This window comes from Oryctolagus cuniculus, chromosome 11 (genome assembly GCF_051225735.1).
Source record: "Oryctolagus cuniculus isolate XC-2025 breed Fujian yellow rabbit chromosome 11, ASM5122573v1, whole genome shotgun sequence".
Classification (NCBI taxonomy): Eukaryota; Metazoa; Chordata; class Mammalia; order Lagomorpha; family Leporidae; genus Oryctolagus; species Oryctolagus cuniculus.
This window is the reverse complement of record NC_142877.1, coordinates 57,245,350-57,261,147: the sequence shown is the minus strand read 5'-3', so window position 1 is coordinate 57,261,147 and position 15,798 is coordinate 57,245,350. Positions and strand designations below refer to the sequence as shown.

The following is a 15,798-nucleotide window of genomic DNA, read 5'->3' as shown; positions in this document are numbered from 1 at the left end:
TACTGCTTTCCCAGGCCATAGCAGAGAGCTGGATTGGAAGTGGAGCAGCCAGGATTCAAACCAACACTTGGATATGGATGCCGGCATTGCAAGCCCACTGCACCATAATGGCAGCCTCCGGTTTGGGTCTTTTGGAGATCCACTGAGGCATATAGCCAAGAGCCAAGAATTGGTGCTGGGGTGCAGTGGGTCTCTTGTGGAGCTGGCATCCCATATGGGAGCTCTGGTTCCAGTCCCTGCTGCTCCACTTCCCATCCAGCTCCCTGCTAATGCACCTGGGTAGGCAGCAGAGGATGGCCCAAGTGCTTGAACCCTTGCCATTCACATGAGAGACCAGAACCAAGTTCCCGGCTCCTGGCTTAGGCCTGGTGGGAGGGACCTAGCTGTTGGGGTGGTTCGGGGAGTAAACCAGTAGATCTCTCTTTCTCTCCACCTTTAATTTTAAAAAATTAAAAAAGATTTATTTATTTATTTGAGGTAGAGTTACAGACAGAGAGAGATCTTTCATCTACTGGTTCACTCCTCAAATGGCTGCAATGGCTGGAACTGGGCTAATCTGAAGCCAAGAGCTAGGAGCTTCTTCCAGGTCTACCACATGGGTACAGGGGCCCAAGCACTTGGGCTATCTTCTACTGCTCTCCCAGGTGCATTAGCAGGGAGCTGGATCAGAAGAGGAGCAGCCAGGACACACACTGGTGCTCATATGGGATGCCGGCACCGCAAGCAGAGGCTTAGCCTACCACGCCACAGTGCCGACCCCCCCCCCAAAAAAAAAAAAAAAAAACTTACAAAAAAGAAACTTAAAAAAAAAAAGGAACTAGGGCTGTGCTATTTACAGAGATGCTGGAATACTCATACCTTCTCGTCAGGGTCCCCAAATGTCTATGGGACAGGGGCACACCTCGCCTCTCACATGGGGTGTGGGGGAAGGAGTCTGTCTCCCCCTTACACCCCAGAATTCAGTTCAGGCACACACTCCCAGCAGCAGAGGGTGGCTCTGTGGCCCTCCGGCCCTCCTGGACAGCAAGAGAGTGAAACAGCCCAGACACAGGCCCAGCATCTCTGTGGTCCTCCTGACTCAGGTCTTCTTTTTCACTTCCCTCTGTCTACCCACTTCCCAGTCTGTAGATGGAAGGAGGGAAGGTGACATGACGACAGTTAAAGGGGAGGGAGGGGACAAGAGAGGCCTCTGGGTTCGTCAGCTGTGAAGGTGGTGGTGGGGGGTGGTTTGCTGTGGCTTAGAAATAGAAGCCAATGAGGTTTCGGGTGTTTTTGTTTATTTTTTCAGGTCAACTTGGCTCAGGAAAAAAAAAAAAAAAAAAAACAGAAGAAAGTGGAGATATGGGAGGCTGAGGGCAGGATTGGCTCTGCAGAAGAGTGGGTGGAGAGAAACAGGGGTCAGAGAGAAACATGGGGCAGGCGATGGGGAGAGACTGGGGTGCAATGGCTCTGGGGACGCTAGGGTGCTAGCACCCACCAGATGCCTCAAACCTGCTGGCTTAAAACCTAGCTCATGGTGTCCTGCATGCCTTAAGCCTGCTCCCCACTCATGTTCCTGGTCTTATGGGCTACCAGAGCGCCAGCCATCCGGAAGATGGAGCGCCAGCCATAGTCCTCTCTGTTCCTAACCCTTCATCTACGGGGCCCCAAAGGAGTCTCATCTGAGCCCTGAAGAACCGATGGCTCCTGACCCATGTTCTACATTCCTACCACCACTGTCCTAACCAGGGCTACCACATGGTTTGTAGGGGCCAGTGTAAAATGGAGAAGCAGGGCCCTTGTTCAGAAAAACTTAAGAATTTGGAGTCCACGTTGTGGGGCAGCAGGTTAAACTGCTGCTTGGGTTGCCCATATCCCGTGTCCTGTCTCTGAACCAGCTTCCTGCTGGTGCACCTGGGAGGCAACAAATGGTAGCCCAAGGCCTTGGGTCCCTACCCATGTCAGAAACCTGGATGGAGTTCCTGGTTTGTGGCTTCCACCTGGTGCAGCCCTGGCTGTTGCAGGTGTTTGGGGAGTGAGCCAGTGGATGAAAGATCTGTGTGTGTCTCTCTCTGTCACTCTGCCTTTCTTTCTTTCTTTTTTTTAATATTTATTTATTTATTTATTTGAAAGGCAGAGTGACAGAGAGGAAAAGGAGGGAGGGGGAGAGGGAGAGGGAGAGGGAGAGGGAGAGGGAGAGAGAGAGAGAGAGAGATCTTCCATACACTGGTTCACTCCCCAAATAGCCACAACAGTTGGAGCTGTGCCGATCTGAAGCCAGGAGCCAGGAGTTTCTTCTGAGTCTCCCACATGGATGCAGGGGCCCAAGGACTTGGGCCATCTTCTACTGCTTTCCCAGGACATTAGCAGAAAGCTTGGATTGGAAGTGGAACAGCCAGGATTCAAACCGGCGTCCATATGGGATGCTGGCTCTGGAAGCAGTGGCTTTACCCACTATGCCACAGCTCTGGCCCCAAATCCTTCTTTTTAAATAAGAATTTGGGGCTCAGCATTATGGGATAGTGAGTGAAGCCGCTGTTTGCAGTGCCGGCATCCCGTATTAGAACACTGGCTGGAGTCCCAGCCACTCTGCTCCCAGTCAAGCTCCCTGCTAATCCACCTGAGAAAGCAGATGATAGCCCAAGTTCTTGGGCCCCTGTCACCCACATAAGAGGCCCAGATGGAGTTCCTGGCTCCTGATTTTGACCTGGCCCAGCCTCAGCCATTGCAGCCATATGAGTAATGAAACGCAGATGGATGATCCTCTCTGTCTCTCCCTCTTTCTTTTGTTGCTCTGCCTTTCAAATAAATTAAAAAAAAATCTTAAAAAGAAGGAAGCATTTTAAGACAGTGACTGAAGATCATGAAACCAAGGACCACCCCTAATAAGTATGGGGCCCTGTGTGAGTCACATCCAGCGTGGTCCTAACACAAGCCCTTTCTGTCTCTGGTCTGCGCTGCTGGTTCATTCCTGGTCTCTCTCACTTCCAGGCTGTCGCTCACAGCTGTCTCCCTGCAGACCTGTTTTTAATACTTCCAGCATAAACTCCAGCCCCTTAGCATCCTGCTCTTGCTGGTCTCCTCCGCGCTCCCTCCCTCATGCCCTCATCAGCCTCTACCTGAAGCCGCACGCCTCTGCGCACGCTCTTTCCTCTGTCCTGGATACCTTCCTACTGATCTCCCAAAACTCCTGTTCATGGTTCCTCCCTTTCCTCCTTAGCAGCTCACTCCTTCCCCTAAGCCCATGCCAGGCTGTATAACAAGCCTCAGCAAACTTTTTCTGAAAGGGACTGATAGGAAATATTTTCAACCGTGCTGTCCAAGAGACAAACGTTTGAGGTAGGTACAACATAACCATTTAAAATGGAACCATTTGGGGGCAGGTGTTGCAGCACAATGGGTTAAGCTGCCATTTGGGATTCCTGGATCCCACGCCAGAGTGACAGTTGGAGCCCTGGTACTTCCACTTCCCATCCAGCTTCCTATTTGTACATCCCGAGATGGAACAGCTGATGGCTCCAGGGCTCCAGCCCCTGCCACTCATGTCGGAGTCCCAGAGTTCCCAGTTCCTGGTGTCAGCCTGGGCCGGCCTCATCCCCAAAATTGGGCATTTGGGGAGTGAACTACTAGATGGAAGATCTCCGCCCATCTCTTTCTCTCTATATCTCTCTCTGCCTTTCAAATAAAATAAAAATAATTAAATATTAAAAAAAAAAACAATAGATAGCAGGGGCTGGCATTGTGGCACTGGTTTGAGTACTCATTCCATATGAACACTGGTTTGAGTCCCAGCTGCTCCACTTCCGATGCAGCTCTCTGCTAATGCAGCTGAGAAAGCTGCAGAAGACGGTCCAAATGCTTAAATAAGGTTCCAGGCTCCTGGCTTCAGCCCAGCTCAACCCCAGCCATTGCAACCATTTGGGGAGTGAGCCAGATGATGGAAGATTTCTCTCTCTCTCTGTCTCTCCCTCTCTCTGTCTCACTCTGCCTTTCAAATAAATAAAAGGGGCCAGTGCCATGGTGCAGTAGGTTAGTCCTCCGCCTGAGGCATGGGCATCCCATATGGGAGCCGGTTCTAGTCCTGGCTGCTCCCCTTACAATCCAGTTCTCTGCTATGGCCTGGGAAAGCAGTGGAAGATGGCCCAAGTCCTTGGGCTTCTGCATCGTGTGGGAGACCCGGAAGAAGCTCCTGGTCCTGGCTTTGGATCAGCACAGCTCCGGCCGTTGCAGTCATCTATGGAGTGAACCAGTGGAGGGAAGACCTTTCTCTCTGTCTCTCCCTCTCACTGTCTGTAACTTTACCTCTCAAATAAATAAAATATTTTTTGAAAACCAAATAAATAAATCTTACCAATAAAGCTTACCAATAAACATTTGTATACTTACATATCTGTCCCCCACCCCCCACCCCGCCAGACAGAACACAAAACCATGTATCAGAGTTTCTTGGGTCTCCAATATCTAGTTCAGAGTCAGGTGCGTAGCAGGTGTTCAATACAGAGGTGTTGAGTGACTGGATGAATGAATGAATGAATGAATGGCTGATTAAACAGGACTGAGCCCGTGTGCAGAACGAAGCCCGGATCCTGGGTGCCTCACTTCCCACCTTTCCTCACCTGACTCCTTGTCTCAGATGTGATAGGGTGGTGCCCCACCCCCAGAGCAGACCCGAGCCTTCTGGGGTGCCCAGAGCTGCCCCCAGAACCTGGTCTGATCTTTCGGCTGGCCCGGTGCTGCCTCGGTGCCCCAGCAGTTCTCAGCAATGACCTTGTAGGTGTTCCCATCATGTCAACAGGGGAAGAGACTGAGCCGAGCCTGGGGAGGAGAAAGGAAGGAGATGGCTCTGGAGTAAGCTGCGGGGAATTTCACCAGAGAAGCGAAATGAGAAGCACCGGAGGGCAGAAAGGAAGTGGCCTGCGTTGAGTAACTGCGGACTTTCTTACTCTGTCAGCCTAGTGTAACCGGGAACACGAGAGCTGGGTGCCTCGCGCCCGGAGCCTGACTGCCCACCAGAAAGGATTGCTCTTGGCCTCTTCCTCTGCAAAGAGAACCGAAGCCGGGGAGACTCCAGTGAGTATTGGGGATGGGGCGGGGGATACTTTTCCTTTCTCAAATAGAAAAACTGATCCGTGTGTGTGTGTCTGTGTGTGTGTGTAGCAGAGAGGAGCAGAGGGAACTACAGTATCATCCTGAATAGAGGGAGGGGTCTCCTGGGGCTGGTATTGTGGTGCAGCAGGTCAAGCTGCCGTTGGCGATGCCGGCATTCCCTATGGGAGCACTGGTTTGAGTCTCGGCTGTTCTCCTTCTGATGCAGCTCTTGTTAATGTGCCTGGGAAAGCAGTGGAAGATGGCCCAGGTGCTTGGGTCCCTGCAGGCACATAGGAGACCAGGATGGAGTTGCTGGTTCCTGGCTTCGGTGTGAGCCAGCTATGGCCATTGCAGCCATGGGGGAGTGAGCCAGTACATGGAAGATCTCTCTTTCTCTCCCTCTCTCTATGTCACTCTGCCTTTCAAATAAGTAAAATAAATCCTAACAAAAAAAAAAAGTTGGGGTTGGCACTGTGGCATAGTGGGTTAAGCTGCCGTCTACAGTGCCGGCATCTCATGTGAGTGTCGGTTCAAGTCCCGGCTGCTCCACTTCCCATCCAGCTCCCTGCTAATGGCTTGGGAAAGCAGCAGAGAATATCCCAAGTGCATCCCTGCACCATCATAGGAGACCAGGAAGAGGCTCCAGCTCTGGCTGTTGTGACCATTTGTGGAATGAACCAGCAGAAGGAAGATCCCTTCCCTCCCTCCCCTCCCCTTTCTTCCTCTCCCCTTCCCTTCCCTCTCTCACTCTCTCTCTCTCATAAATAAACAAATCTTAAAAAAAAAAAAAAAGAACACACACAAAAAAAGGTTAGAAGACACTGGGTTTACTGACAGCAACTGGATGGACATTGAAGAGGCCTAGGGTTTGGGGGCAGGTAGCAATTTAGACAGGTTTCAATGAGAATTTGGGAAAAGCTTTGAGAATGAGAAAGGACCGGGAGCATCAGGAGAGAGCTGGGGTGGCCAGGGATGGCTCTGGCGGCAGTGACTAATGCCAAGCTCCAGGAGCGGTTCAGGTGTCCCAGGGCCCAGGGCTGCCCAAGGGGTCCGAGTGCAAGGTCAGCTCCTGACCCCCCTTTTCTTGTGCAGCCGCTGCCTCTGCAGCCTCCGTCATGTGGAACACCTCGGACGCCAATTTCTCCTGCTACCACAAGTCTGTGCTAGGCTATCGCTACGTCGCCGTCAGCTGGGGCGTGATGGTGACTGTGACGGGCACCGTGGGCAACGTGCTCACCCTGCTGGCCCTGGCCATCCAGCCCAAACTCCGAACCCGCTTCAACCTGCTCATCGCCAACCTCACGCTGGCGGATCTGCTCTACTGCACCCTCCTCCAGCCCTTCTCGGTGGACACCTACCTGCACCTGCACTGGCGCACTGGCGCTACCTTCTGCAGGATCTTTGGGCTCCTCCTTTTTACGTCCAATTCTGTCTCCATCCTCACCCTCTGCCTCATCGCCCTGGGACGCTACCTCCTCATTGCTCACCCCAAGCTCTTCCCCCGTATTTTCAGCGCCAAAGGGGTGGTGCTGGCACTGGTGGGCACCTGGGTCGTGGGTGTGGCCAGCTTCGCCCCGCTGTGGCCTGTCTATGTCTTGGTGCCCGTGGTCTGCACCTGCAGCTTTGACCGCATCCGAGGCCGGCCCTATACCACCATCCTCATGGGCATCTACTTTGTGCTTGGACTCAGCAGTGTCGGTGTCTTCTACTGCCTCATCCACCGACAGGTGAGGCGGGCGGCACAGGCGCTGGACCAGTACAAGCTGCAACAGGCAAGCGTCCGCGCCAAGCACGTGGCTGGCACAGATGAAGTCGTGCCCGGTCGTTACCAGGAGCTGGACAGCGGGCTGGTGTCAGGAGGGCCCAGTGAAGGGATTTCATCGGAGCCGGTCAGCGCCGCCACCACCCAGGAAGGGGACTGGTCGGACGTGGGGAATCCGAGCTACGGCAAGGTAGCTAAGCCGATGGCAGAGAAAAGCCACCCAGAAGTGCCTGCCAAGGCCCGGCCACCTATAGAAGGAGCGCGAAGAACTCAGGACTCCCCATCAGAGTTCGGGAAGGTAACCCGGATGTGTTTCGCAGTGTTTATCTGCTTTGCCCTGAGCTACATCCCTTTCTTGCTGCTCAACATCTTCGACGCCAAGGTCCGGGCTCCCCGGGTTGCCCACATGCTAGCCGCCAATCTCACATGGCTCAACGGTTGCATCAACCCTGTGCTCTATGCAGCCATGAACCGCCAGTTCCGCCAAGCATACGGCTCCCTCTTGAGACAAGGGCCCCAGAGTTTCCGGAGGCTCCGTTAGCGCCGCGTCCGCACCCCCCTCCCGAACCAGGGTGCCCAGCCGATTTGAGGACAGGTGAAAGGGACACCTGTGGACAGTCTCACGGCAACCTCTCCACCCCCAAGCCAACTCCCCCTAGAGCTGTGTTTTGGCCCTCGGCTGCCCGACAGCATTATGAAGTATTAATAAATGAGTTCTATGCTTGCAGCGCTCAGGTGTGGTCTCTGGTTGGTTTGGAGTGAGAACCAAATAGCTGAGGATTTGGAAGGACCTGTGTCTGGGCAGGGGCAGAAAGCAGCCGGGGATTCCAGGTGATAAAACATGTGAGGTGGCTCAAGAGGATTAGCCTGGGGTGGGCTTTTGATGCAAAAGTTAAGAGCCTGGGGCCGGCGCTGTGGCGTAGTGGGTGAAGCCGCTGCCTACAGTGTCGGCATCCTATGTGGGTGCCAGTTCGAGTCCCAGCTGCTCCACTTCTGATCCAGCTCTCTGCTATGGCCTGGGAAAGCAGTGGAAGATGGCCCAAGTCCTTGGGCCCCTGCACCCACATGGGAGACTCAGAAGAAACTTGCTCCTGGCTTCGGATCAGTGTAGCTCCGGCCATTGTGGCCAATTGGGGAGTGAACCATCGGATGGAAGACCTCTCTCTCTCTCTCTCTGTCTCTCCTTCTCTCTCTGTGTAACTCTTTCAAATAAATAAATAAATAAATATTAAAAAAAAATCCTTCTGCAGGGCTGGTGCTGTGACATAGCAGGTAAACTGCTGCCTGTGGTGCCAGCATCTATGGGCACCAGTTCAAGACCTGGCTGCTCCTTTTCTGATCCAGCTCTCTGCTATGGCTTGGGAAAGCAGTGGAAGATGGCCCAAGTGCTTGCTCCTTGCCCCCCCCCCCCCGTAACTCTGCATCTCAAATAAATAAATAAAAATCTTTAATTAAAAAAAAAAACTCACTTGGGACACCTGCATCCCATATTTGAATCCCTGGGTTCAAATCCTGACTCCTCTTCCTGCTAACGCACACCCTGGGAGGCAGCAGGTGACGGTTCAACGACGGGGCCTTGCCACCCGTGTGGGAGATCCAGAGTGAATTCCTGCCTCCTGGCTTCAGCTTGGCCGAGGCCTGGCTGTTGTGGGCATTTGAGGAGTGAATTAGTGGATGGAAGATCTCTCTGCCTTTGAAATAAAATGAAAAACATGTCTTTTTAGAAACAGTTTTAGGGGCTGGCGCTGTGGCTCACTTGGCTAATCCTCTGCCTGTGGTGCCAGCATCCCATATGGGAACCGGGTTCTAGTCCCGGTTGCTCCTCTTCCAGTCCAGCTCTCTGCTGTGGCCCGGGAAGGCAGTGGAGGATGGCCCAAGTGCTTGGGCCCTGCACCCCATGGGAGACCAGGAAGAAGCACCTGGTTCCTGGCTTCAGATTGTCACAGCGCCAGCCATGGTGGCCATTTGGGGAGTGAACCAACGGAAGGAAGACCTTTCTCTCTGTCTCTCTCTCACTGTCTATAACTCTACCTGTCAAAAAAAAAACAAAAAAAACAAAAAAACAACCACAGTTTTAGCCTGCCTTTTTTTTTTTTTTTTTAAGTTGGAAGTGGAGTGGAGCCCAGCTGAGGGTTCCAGGAATGATAGCAGTCTCTCTCCTGGGGCTAATTCAGCTGGGTCCCAGGAGCAGACAGAACAGAGACCCCTGCTGAGAGGGCTCAGGGGCCAGGCTTGGGGGAGACCACACCATTCCGTTCCTCCTCATGTCTCCGGGTACACAGCCGTGGAGCACCTGTGGCCACCAGGTGACGCTGGTTGTCTGTGTTTCCATTCTGCTTCCTGTCTGAGGACAGAAGGTGCTGGCAGGGCCGGGAGTCCAGAGACTCCGACCAGGGATCGGACACCCAGGGAGCCGCACCCTCCCCTTTCCTTCAGTGCTTAGGAAGAAAGTAGGATGGGGTGGGGCGCGGACGGGAGCAGGGTGGGCGGTGCTGGGGCTGGAATTTGAGTCATGCTGATGTGACCCTTGCTGTCCGTTTCAAGGCCCCAAGTCCAGGGTCTGGGAGAACAAAGTAAAATCTGGAGAGACCCAAACACGGGCAGAAATCACTCGACGGACAGATGGATATCGTCACATGCAACCCATTTCCAGGCCCAGGGAATGCCCACGGGCCGGCGCGTTCGCCCTCCACAAAACCCCAGCAGTCTACAAGGGCTCAAGCTGGGGCTCCCAAGGCAGCACCCCAGGAGCACTGCAGGGCACGGCCAGTTAGCTCTGTGGACCCCGGGGCGTGGGGGGGGGCCTGCATTGCATCTACACAAACGGCAGGCACTGTGCACTCCTAGCACACAAACGCCCAGTGCCAGGCTACGTGCTACCTCTGAGACACAATGAGAACATGGCATCTTCCCGAGGTGGGCCAGCTGGGGATGGTTTGTGGACAGTCTAACCTCAGGCACTGCCAGCCCACAAGTGTGTAAGCACTACAGAACAGCTGCCTTGTTAAATTTAGGATCAAGCGACAAGAAGGTCCCTGAAAGTCCTTTCTACCCTGGCTTTCTAAGATTCTGAAAGGGGGTGGTGGAGAGGATCCCGTTTCACATCCCTTGAGGGCACTTCAAAAGCTTCCTCAAGTAGAGAGGTGCAGCAATAGGGATTGAGGTTAGACTGCAGGGAGGACTTTCCCAGTTACCAGTCACCGGAAAAAAAAATAACGCAGGCCGCTGGAAAAGATGACTCAGAGGACACAAGCGGAAACAGTGCGGTCTGAGATGTCCGCGAGAAAGCAACCCCTCCCTCCGCACCCTCCATGGCGGCCCCACACTCTCGGTCTGGGCGATTGAGGGGAAGGGGCAGGAGAGTGGGTGCGCCCAGGGGCCCCGCGCCGGGTGACAGTCAGGGCCTGTCTCTTTGTCAGTCTCCCGCCCGAGCCTAGCGCTGCCTCGGTGACGCTATCTCCCCCGGCTTCTCTTTGTCCCTCTCCATCTGTCCGTCTCTCCTGCAGGCTGTCTTCAGCGCTCGCACCTCCGCGATCGCCTCTCCCGGACTAAGCGCCTCCTCTCGCTCGCCCTCCCCCACCCCCCCGCCCCCCCCCCCGCCCCAGGCCCCCGCCCCGCGGCTCTCGCTCGCCCGCACGCTCTCTCTCTCCCGCTGTCTCTTACAGGCAGATTTATGGTCAGCCCAGGGCCTTTCATTGGCCAAGCGCTGACAGGACTTGATTTAACGCTGCCTCTCATTGGCTGATCTTGACAGGCCGATTTACGAGTCATTCTCCCATTGGCCAGGCCGCCGTGGCTCTGATTTATGGCTCGGGGTGGGGGGCGGCGGGGAGGGGGGCGCCGCTGGGGAGTGAGGAGGCCCCTCCCCTCTCCCTCTCCCGCGCTCTGGCTCCTCCCGCCCTCCCTCTACCTGTCCCGCGAGCCCCCTCCTCCCTTCCCTTTCATCCGCTGGGAGGGGGCACTGGGAGTCCCGTGGCGGTAGTGGTGGGAACCGGGGCGGAGGAGGGGGTTTGAGGGGTGCGGGGAGGGCAGAGGAGGCTGGAGGGCGAAGGGGGCCACAGGGTGACAGAAAAAAAAGGCTGGCTGAGGAGAGGCGCGAGGGAGCGAGGGCTGAGGAGAGAAGGGGCCCGTCTGAGGGCCGGGAGAGGAGGCTGAGGAGACGGCGCCCGGGCCCGAGCGGGCTTTGCGCGCCTCGCCGCCTCGCCGCCCCGCCGGAGTGGGAGAGGAGACGTGGCTGTCCAGACAATGGCTGTGCAAGGGGCAGAGACAAGAGGGAGAGAGGATGGTGGCGCACTGGGGTGTGTGGGGGGGAGCCCGACGCACCCCCCAGGGGACGGCGAGGACAGCGGCTCCCGCTCCCCCTCGCCTCGGGGACCCCTCGGCCCGCGCGTGGGCACGCGGCGAGCGCCTCCCCCAGGCCGCAGGCTGCAGCGCGCTCCCCGGCCCGGAGACCCCACTCCTCCCCTCGCTCACCTCCCCGTGAAATTTATGAGTTCAGAGTTGGCCTTCAGGAATTAGGAATATTTATGCTTGTTTGAGGGTGAGGTTTGGGAGGTGATAAATAAGGGAGCACTGGGGGGGGGGGATGTGTGCAGCTAGGGGGGGCTCCTGTTTTTAGCAGGGCCATTTTCCCAAAGCCCCCCACCCTCAGCCGGGGCAGGGAGCGCCGCGGGAGGCCAGGAAGGGGTTTCGGGTATCAGGAAGGGGGTGGACGGGCCCGGGAGGGCCCCTGGCAGGACCGCAGCGCTCTGCCGCAGAGCGGGGTGCAGGCGGCGAGGGGAGGAACTTTCCAGGCCTCCTGGCGTGGGTGCAGCCCCTGGAGTGCGCGGGGGCGGGTGCTGGAGACGAGGAGCAACCCGTCCCCCACCCACCCCCACCCCAAGCTCAGTGGCTGAGGATTTGGGAAGAGGAGCCAGGAAACTCAGAGGCAGGTTTCTCTGGCCTGTCACCTCCCTCGCCGCCCGCCCGCCAGCAGAGGAAGATGTGAAATCCCTGCACACACTCTCCCCCACCCCCCCAGAGGCCACAGTCTGGATTCCTGGGAAAGGAGGCCAGGAATGTGGGGCTCAGGGCATCTCCTAGGAGTCTCAGCCGCCAACCTGTCCACCCCCACTGCTCGTAGAGAATTAAAAACAGCCAGGAGTTCCTGACACCCGCTTGCCCTGGGCCTCCAGGAAATGAGGGAGAAAGAATCTGCCGGGGATCCGCATGCCTGCTCCAGGAGCCGGGCGTCTGCGACCCCCTAGTCCCAGGAGAGGGCTTGCTCTGGGCTTGGGGACGCAGTCAGCCAAGATGGGGGTCTAAGAACGCTGGGGAAGAGGCCCTGGAGGCCATGGCGTCCCTCTACCATGGCCTTGGCCAGGATGGCCACTGTACACATGCGTGCACACACACCATGCTGCTGCCGCCTGGACTGGGAGGAGGGAGGCAGAGAAGGGTCTAGACTGGCCCTTTAAGAGCCACTTAGGGTCAGAAAGCCTGGGCTACAGAGAGGGGAAGGAGCTGATGTCAGAAGACGGATGGGTAGCAAGATGGGGATTGATGCTAATGGGGGAGTTAAAGCTAAGTACCCAGACACTCAGAGGGCAGAACTGCAGATCTGTCTTCCTTATGCTCACCCCCTCCCCAAACCAAGGCTGTAAATCTGCCTCCTCAATTGGGGGAAGGGGAGTGAGGGGGAAAAAAAGAGATGCTCTCTTCTGCCTTTTCCTGTTTCTCCCTTACCCCTGGAGGCCACTACCCTCGGCCCTCCGTTCTTTTGTCCTCTCCCAACCTTCCCTCCCCAGCTAGGCCCCCTCCCACTAAAATGTCCAACTTTGTCTTGCCATCAGAGATTGGGGGGATTGTTTCAGCTTGCAGGGGAGTTCGAGCAGAGCCTACCCGAGATCCTGGATGGGAATGGGTTGGTGGGATTGTGCCTCGGTTTCCCTTCCTTCTACTCTCTTCTCCCTTGCAGGTTACTCTAGCCTGCTTCTCCCAGGACAGTAGGGTGGGAGCCAAAAGCAGGATGTTGGGTGCCAGGGGCTGGAGGAGCTGCGAGAGCTTCCCGGTCGGGTCTGTGGGGGCCTGTGACACGCCGAGGTTCTGGAGGGGCTGGGGGTGGGCCTCCCTGGGCAGCTGGGGAGGCCGCAGGAGCTGTCCACGAGAAGATCTACGGCCAGGTTTCTGGGAAACTCGTGGATCACACGGTTCCCTCTCCGGCACACTCTGCTGAGCGGAGACGATTTCAGGCCAGCAGTGTGTTTACTGTAAGGGCAGGGTCCAGCGGCTGCTGCCCCCTCCGAGGAGCGGGCTGGGCATCGCAGGGAGGAAAGGCCTCCTCAGAAGAGCTCAAGTGGGAACCCTTGGCAGTTCCGTTCCTTTCTTCACGTTCAGGTGAGACGGGTCTCCTGTCTTTCAGGACCCGGAACCACTCTGATTCCCGGCAGCCGGGCCTGTCCCCTGTTAGAGGGGAGGCTCTCCGGATCCCATCTGTTGCAGTGTTCCCCCGAACTCCTTCCTAGTCCCTGAAACAATCACTGTCCCTAAGAATGAGCCTAAGGTGCCTCTTCCCTCCTCTCCTCTCAGGTTTTCCTAAAGTCACCTGGGTGTCACCATCACCCTCGTGGGGATTTTCTACGTCCTCAGAGACAAGGCTGCAGTGGGAGAAGTTGGGGGTTGTGAGCAGAAGCCCCTGGAAGCCAGCCTTCCAGCCTCCCAGCCTTGGGCCTAGGTTCCCTCCCACCCCAGAGGGGGTCAGCCATTGCCCTCAGCCCCAGGGTCTCTGGCTGCTTCTCTATACCGGTGATAAATTCTGTCTTTGTCTCCCCTCTGACCCCCAGCCCCAGGCAGGCTGCAGGTCAGAGGCTGGGGGAGGGGTCTTCATGGAGGAGGGGCAGATACAAGGAGAGCGAGGGAGGGGAAGATGGACAGGAGCAGCTGGTGGGCAGGCCCCGGGGTGGGCAGTGAGGGGACTGGGCCTCTTGAGTCTACAGATCCTGGACATTCCAGCAGGCCTGCATTCCAAGCGAGAGAGCCAGGATTCCTACAGAATGGCCCTGGAGGATGGGGCGGGGGTCGGCGTGGGATGCCTGCTGGCAAGAAGCTACAGAGAGAAAATTGTGAGAAGCACTCCTTCCCCACACTTACGTGTGCCATGCATGTGCACCCCCCCACACACACACACAAATGGACACACACACAGATTTATGGCCTGTTACCATCGGCATGAGGTAGCCCAGGAGAGCCAGCCTGCCCCTGGCCTGGCCCCTCCCCAGTGACTTGTCTCTATCTCTCCTTTTTTTTTCGGGGCTCCCAGCCTCGCTATGTTGGGCCAGTCTCTCTCATTCTCCCAGGTTGTTATTCTCGCTAACTCTCAGCCTCTGCCTCTTTGTCTCAGTGGCTTTTCCTCACTGTGTTTTTCTTTCCAACTCCTTGTCCCCTCCTCTACTTCCTTGGACTCTTCATCTGTCCTGTCTTTGCCACACTCCCCCACTCCGCCCCCGCCAGCTACCCGCTACTTCATTCCCACCCTGGAACCCTGTTCTGGCGCGGGGATGGACCTGTGGGAATTAGGGTGCAAGGAGAGAAGGAGTGGAGAGAGAAGAGGCCACGAGCAAGGCCTTGCTTGGGTGGGAGGCGTGAGAATCACGTGGGGCTTGATATCGTGTGGGAGGGGAAACCAGGGGGTGTCCAGGGAGAAGGGATGCAGGAGGGAGGAGAGTAAGGACTTCAGGTGCCCTCTGGGTGCGTGTCTTGGGTCAGTCCAAAGGGCAGCAGCTGAGGGTGTAAGAAAAACGGTGCAGAACAGAGAGGAGGCAGAATACAAACTCACAGCCAGACTGAATTTATTCAAAGAAAATAAACTAGCAAAGGTCGACCAACTGCCCGTGTACAAACGGACTGAACACGTGGCAGAGGGCCCAGACCCCAGGGGCTGGGCTTTTTTATATCTTAGGTGGGCTAGGGGTGAGGTGGGGGTAGTAGGCAGGGGTGAGCTTCTCCATACAGGTTTTTCAAGTTTGGCCCGCTGCCACCAGCTTCCAAACCTGAGGAAGAATGCAGGGGATGGGGTGGGAGACCAAATTGGGATTCAGGGACAAGGGATACATTCCTATTTTATCTCTCTTTTGGGCAATGAGCTGGAATGGCTGAGCTTTATGTCCTTGTTCCATCAAAGGGACATCTACCGGGTCATCTGAGATACAGATCCAGGGACAAAGTCTGGAGACCCAGCCCAGCAAAGATGTGATGGGGACCAAGGTAGTCACAATTCCAGACTCTTTCTCCTGCCTGGGAAGTTCTCAGAGCCATCTTCCTCCTCTGCAGATGATCTCGGAGTGCTGTTCCCTCCCATTAACCTCCTCCTGTCACCTCCCTTCCTCCCGCAGTGAGAATGACATCAGCTCTGGCTGCCACTGTCCTCAGCCCTGCTCTCCCATGGGTGAAGCAGAGGCCAGGCACCCTCACCCCACCCGTTCCTTCTCCAGTGCAGGGTCTGGGCTCACACAGCCCAGCACCCCCGAGTGGGGTGACTGCAGGACGTGTGGGAACAGAGGGGGCATGGGCACCAGGGGGAGGGAGAGGAGCCAGAGGAAGAGGCTGCAGCAGTAAATCACCCTGCGGGGGGGGGGGGGGGGGGCTCCCTCTGCCTGAGCTCAGTGGGGTGGGGAAAGGATAGACATTTGGGCTGGGGGGGGAGAGTGGGGAATCGCCACATCTGGCAGGCAGGTGTCTGGCACTGTTCAGGCTGTAGTCACTTTCCCAGCCAAAGCAGAGGGAGAGGGGGAAGGAGAGGAGGGGCCTCCCAGGGTCCCCTGGGGAAGAGGGAAAGGCTCACAAACAGACAGGCAGAGGCCCAGGATCAGAAAGAGACAGAGGGAGACCATCAGGCCCTGCTCCCCAGTCTCTGCTCCAGTCAGCGGTAGGGGTGGCTTTACCCATAGTTGCAAAAGAAAATTGCTGGCCAGGAGACAGGTTAGGCCAGGGGC

General features: G+C 56.4%; 1 protein-coding gene across 1 annotated transcript; it reads left to right on the top strand.

Moving 5' to 3' along the window:
- The first annotated feature begins 2,581 nt into the window (after positions 1-2,581).
- Positions 2,582-7,563, top strand: GPR84 (G protein-coupled receptor 84). Its single transcript, XM_002711134.5, has 2 exons — positions 2,582-5,049; positions 6,160-7,563. The coding sequence occupies exon 2, from the start codon at positions 6,183-6,185 to the stop codon at positions 7,368-7,370; it is 1,188 nt and encodes a 395-aa protein (XP_002711180.2). The 5' UTR covers positions 2,582-5,049; positions 6,160-6,182; the 3' UTR covers positions 7,371-7,563.
- Positions 7,564-15,798: the final 8,235 nt, after the last annotated feature.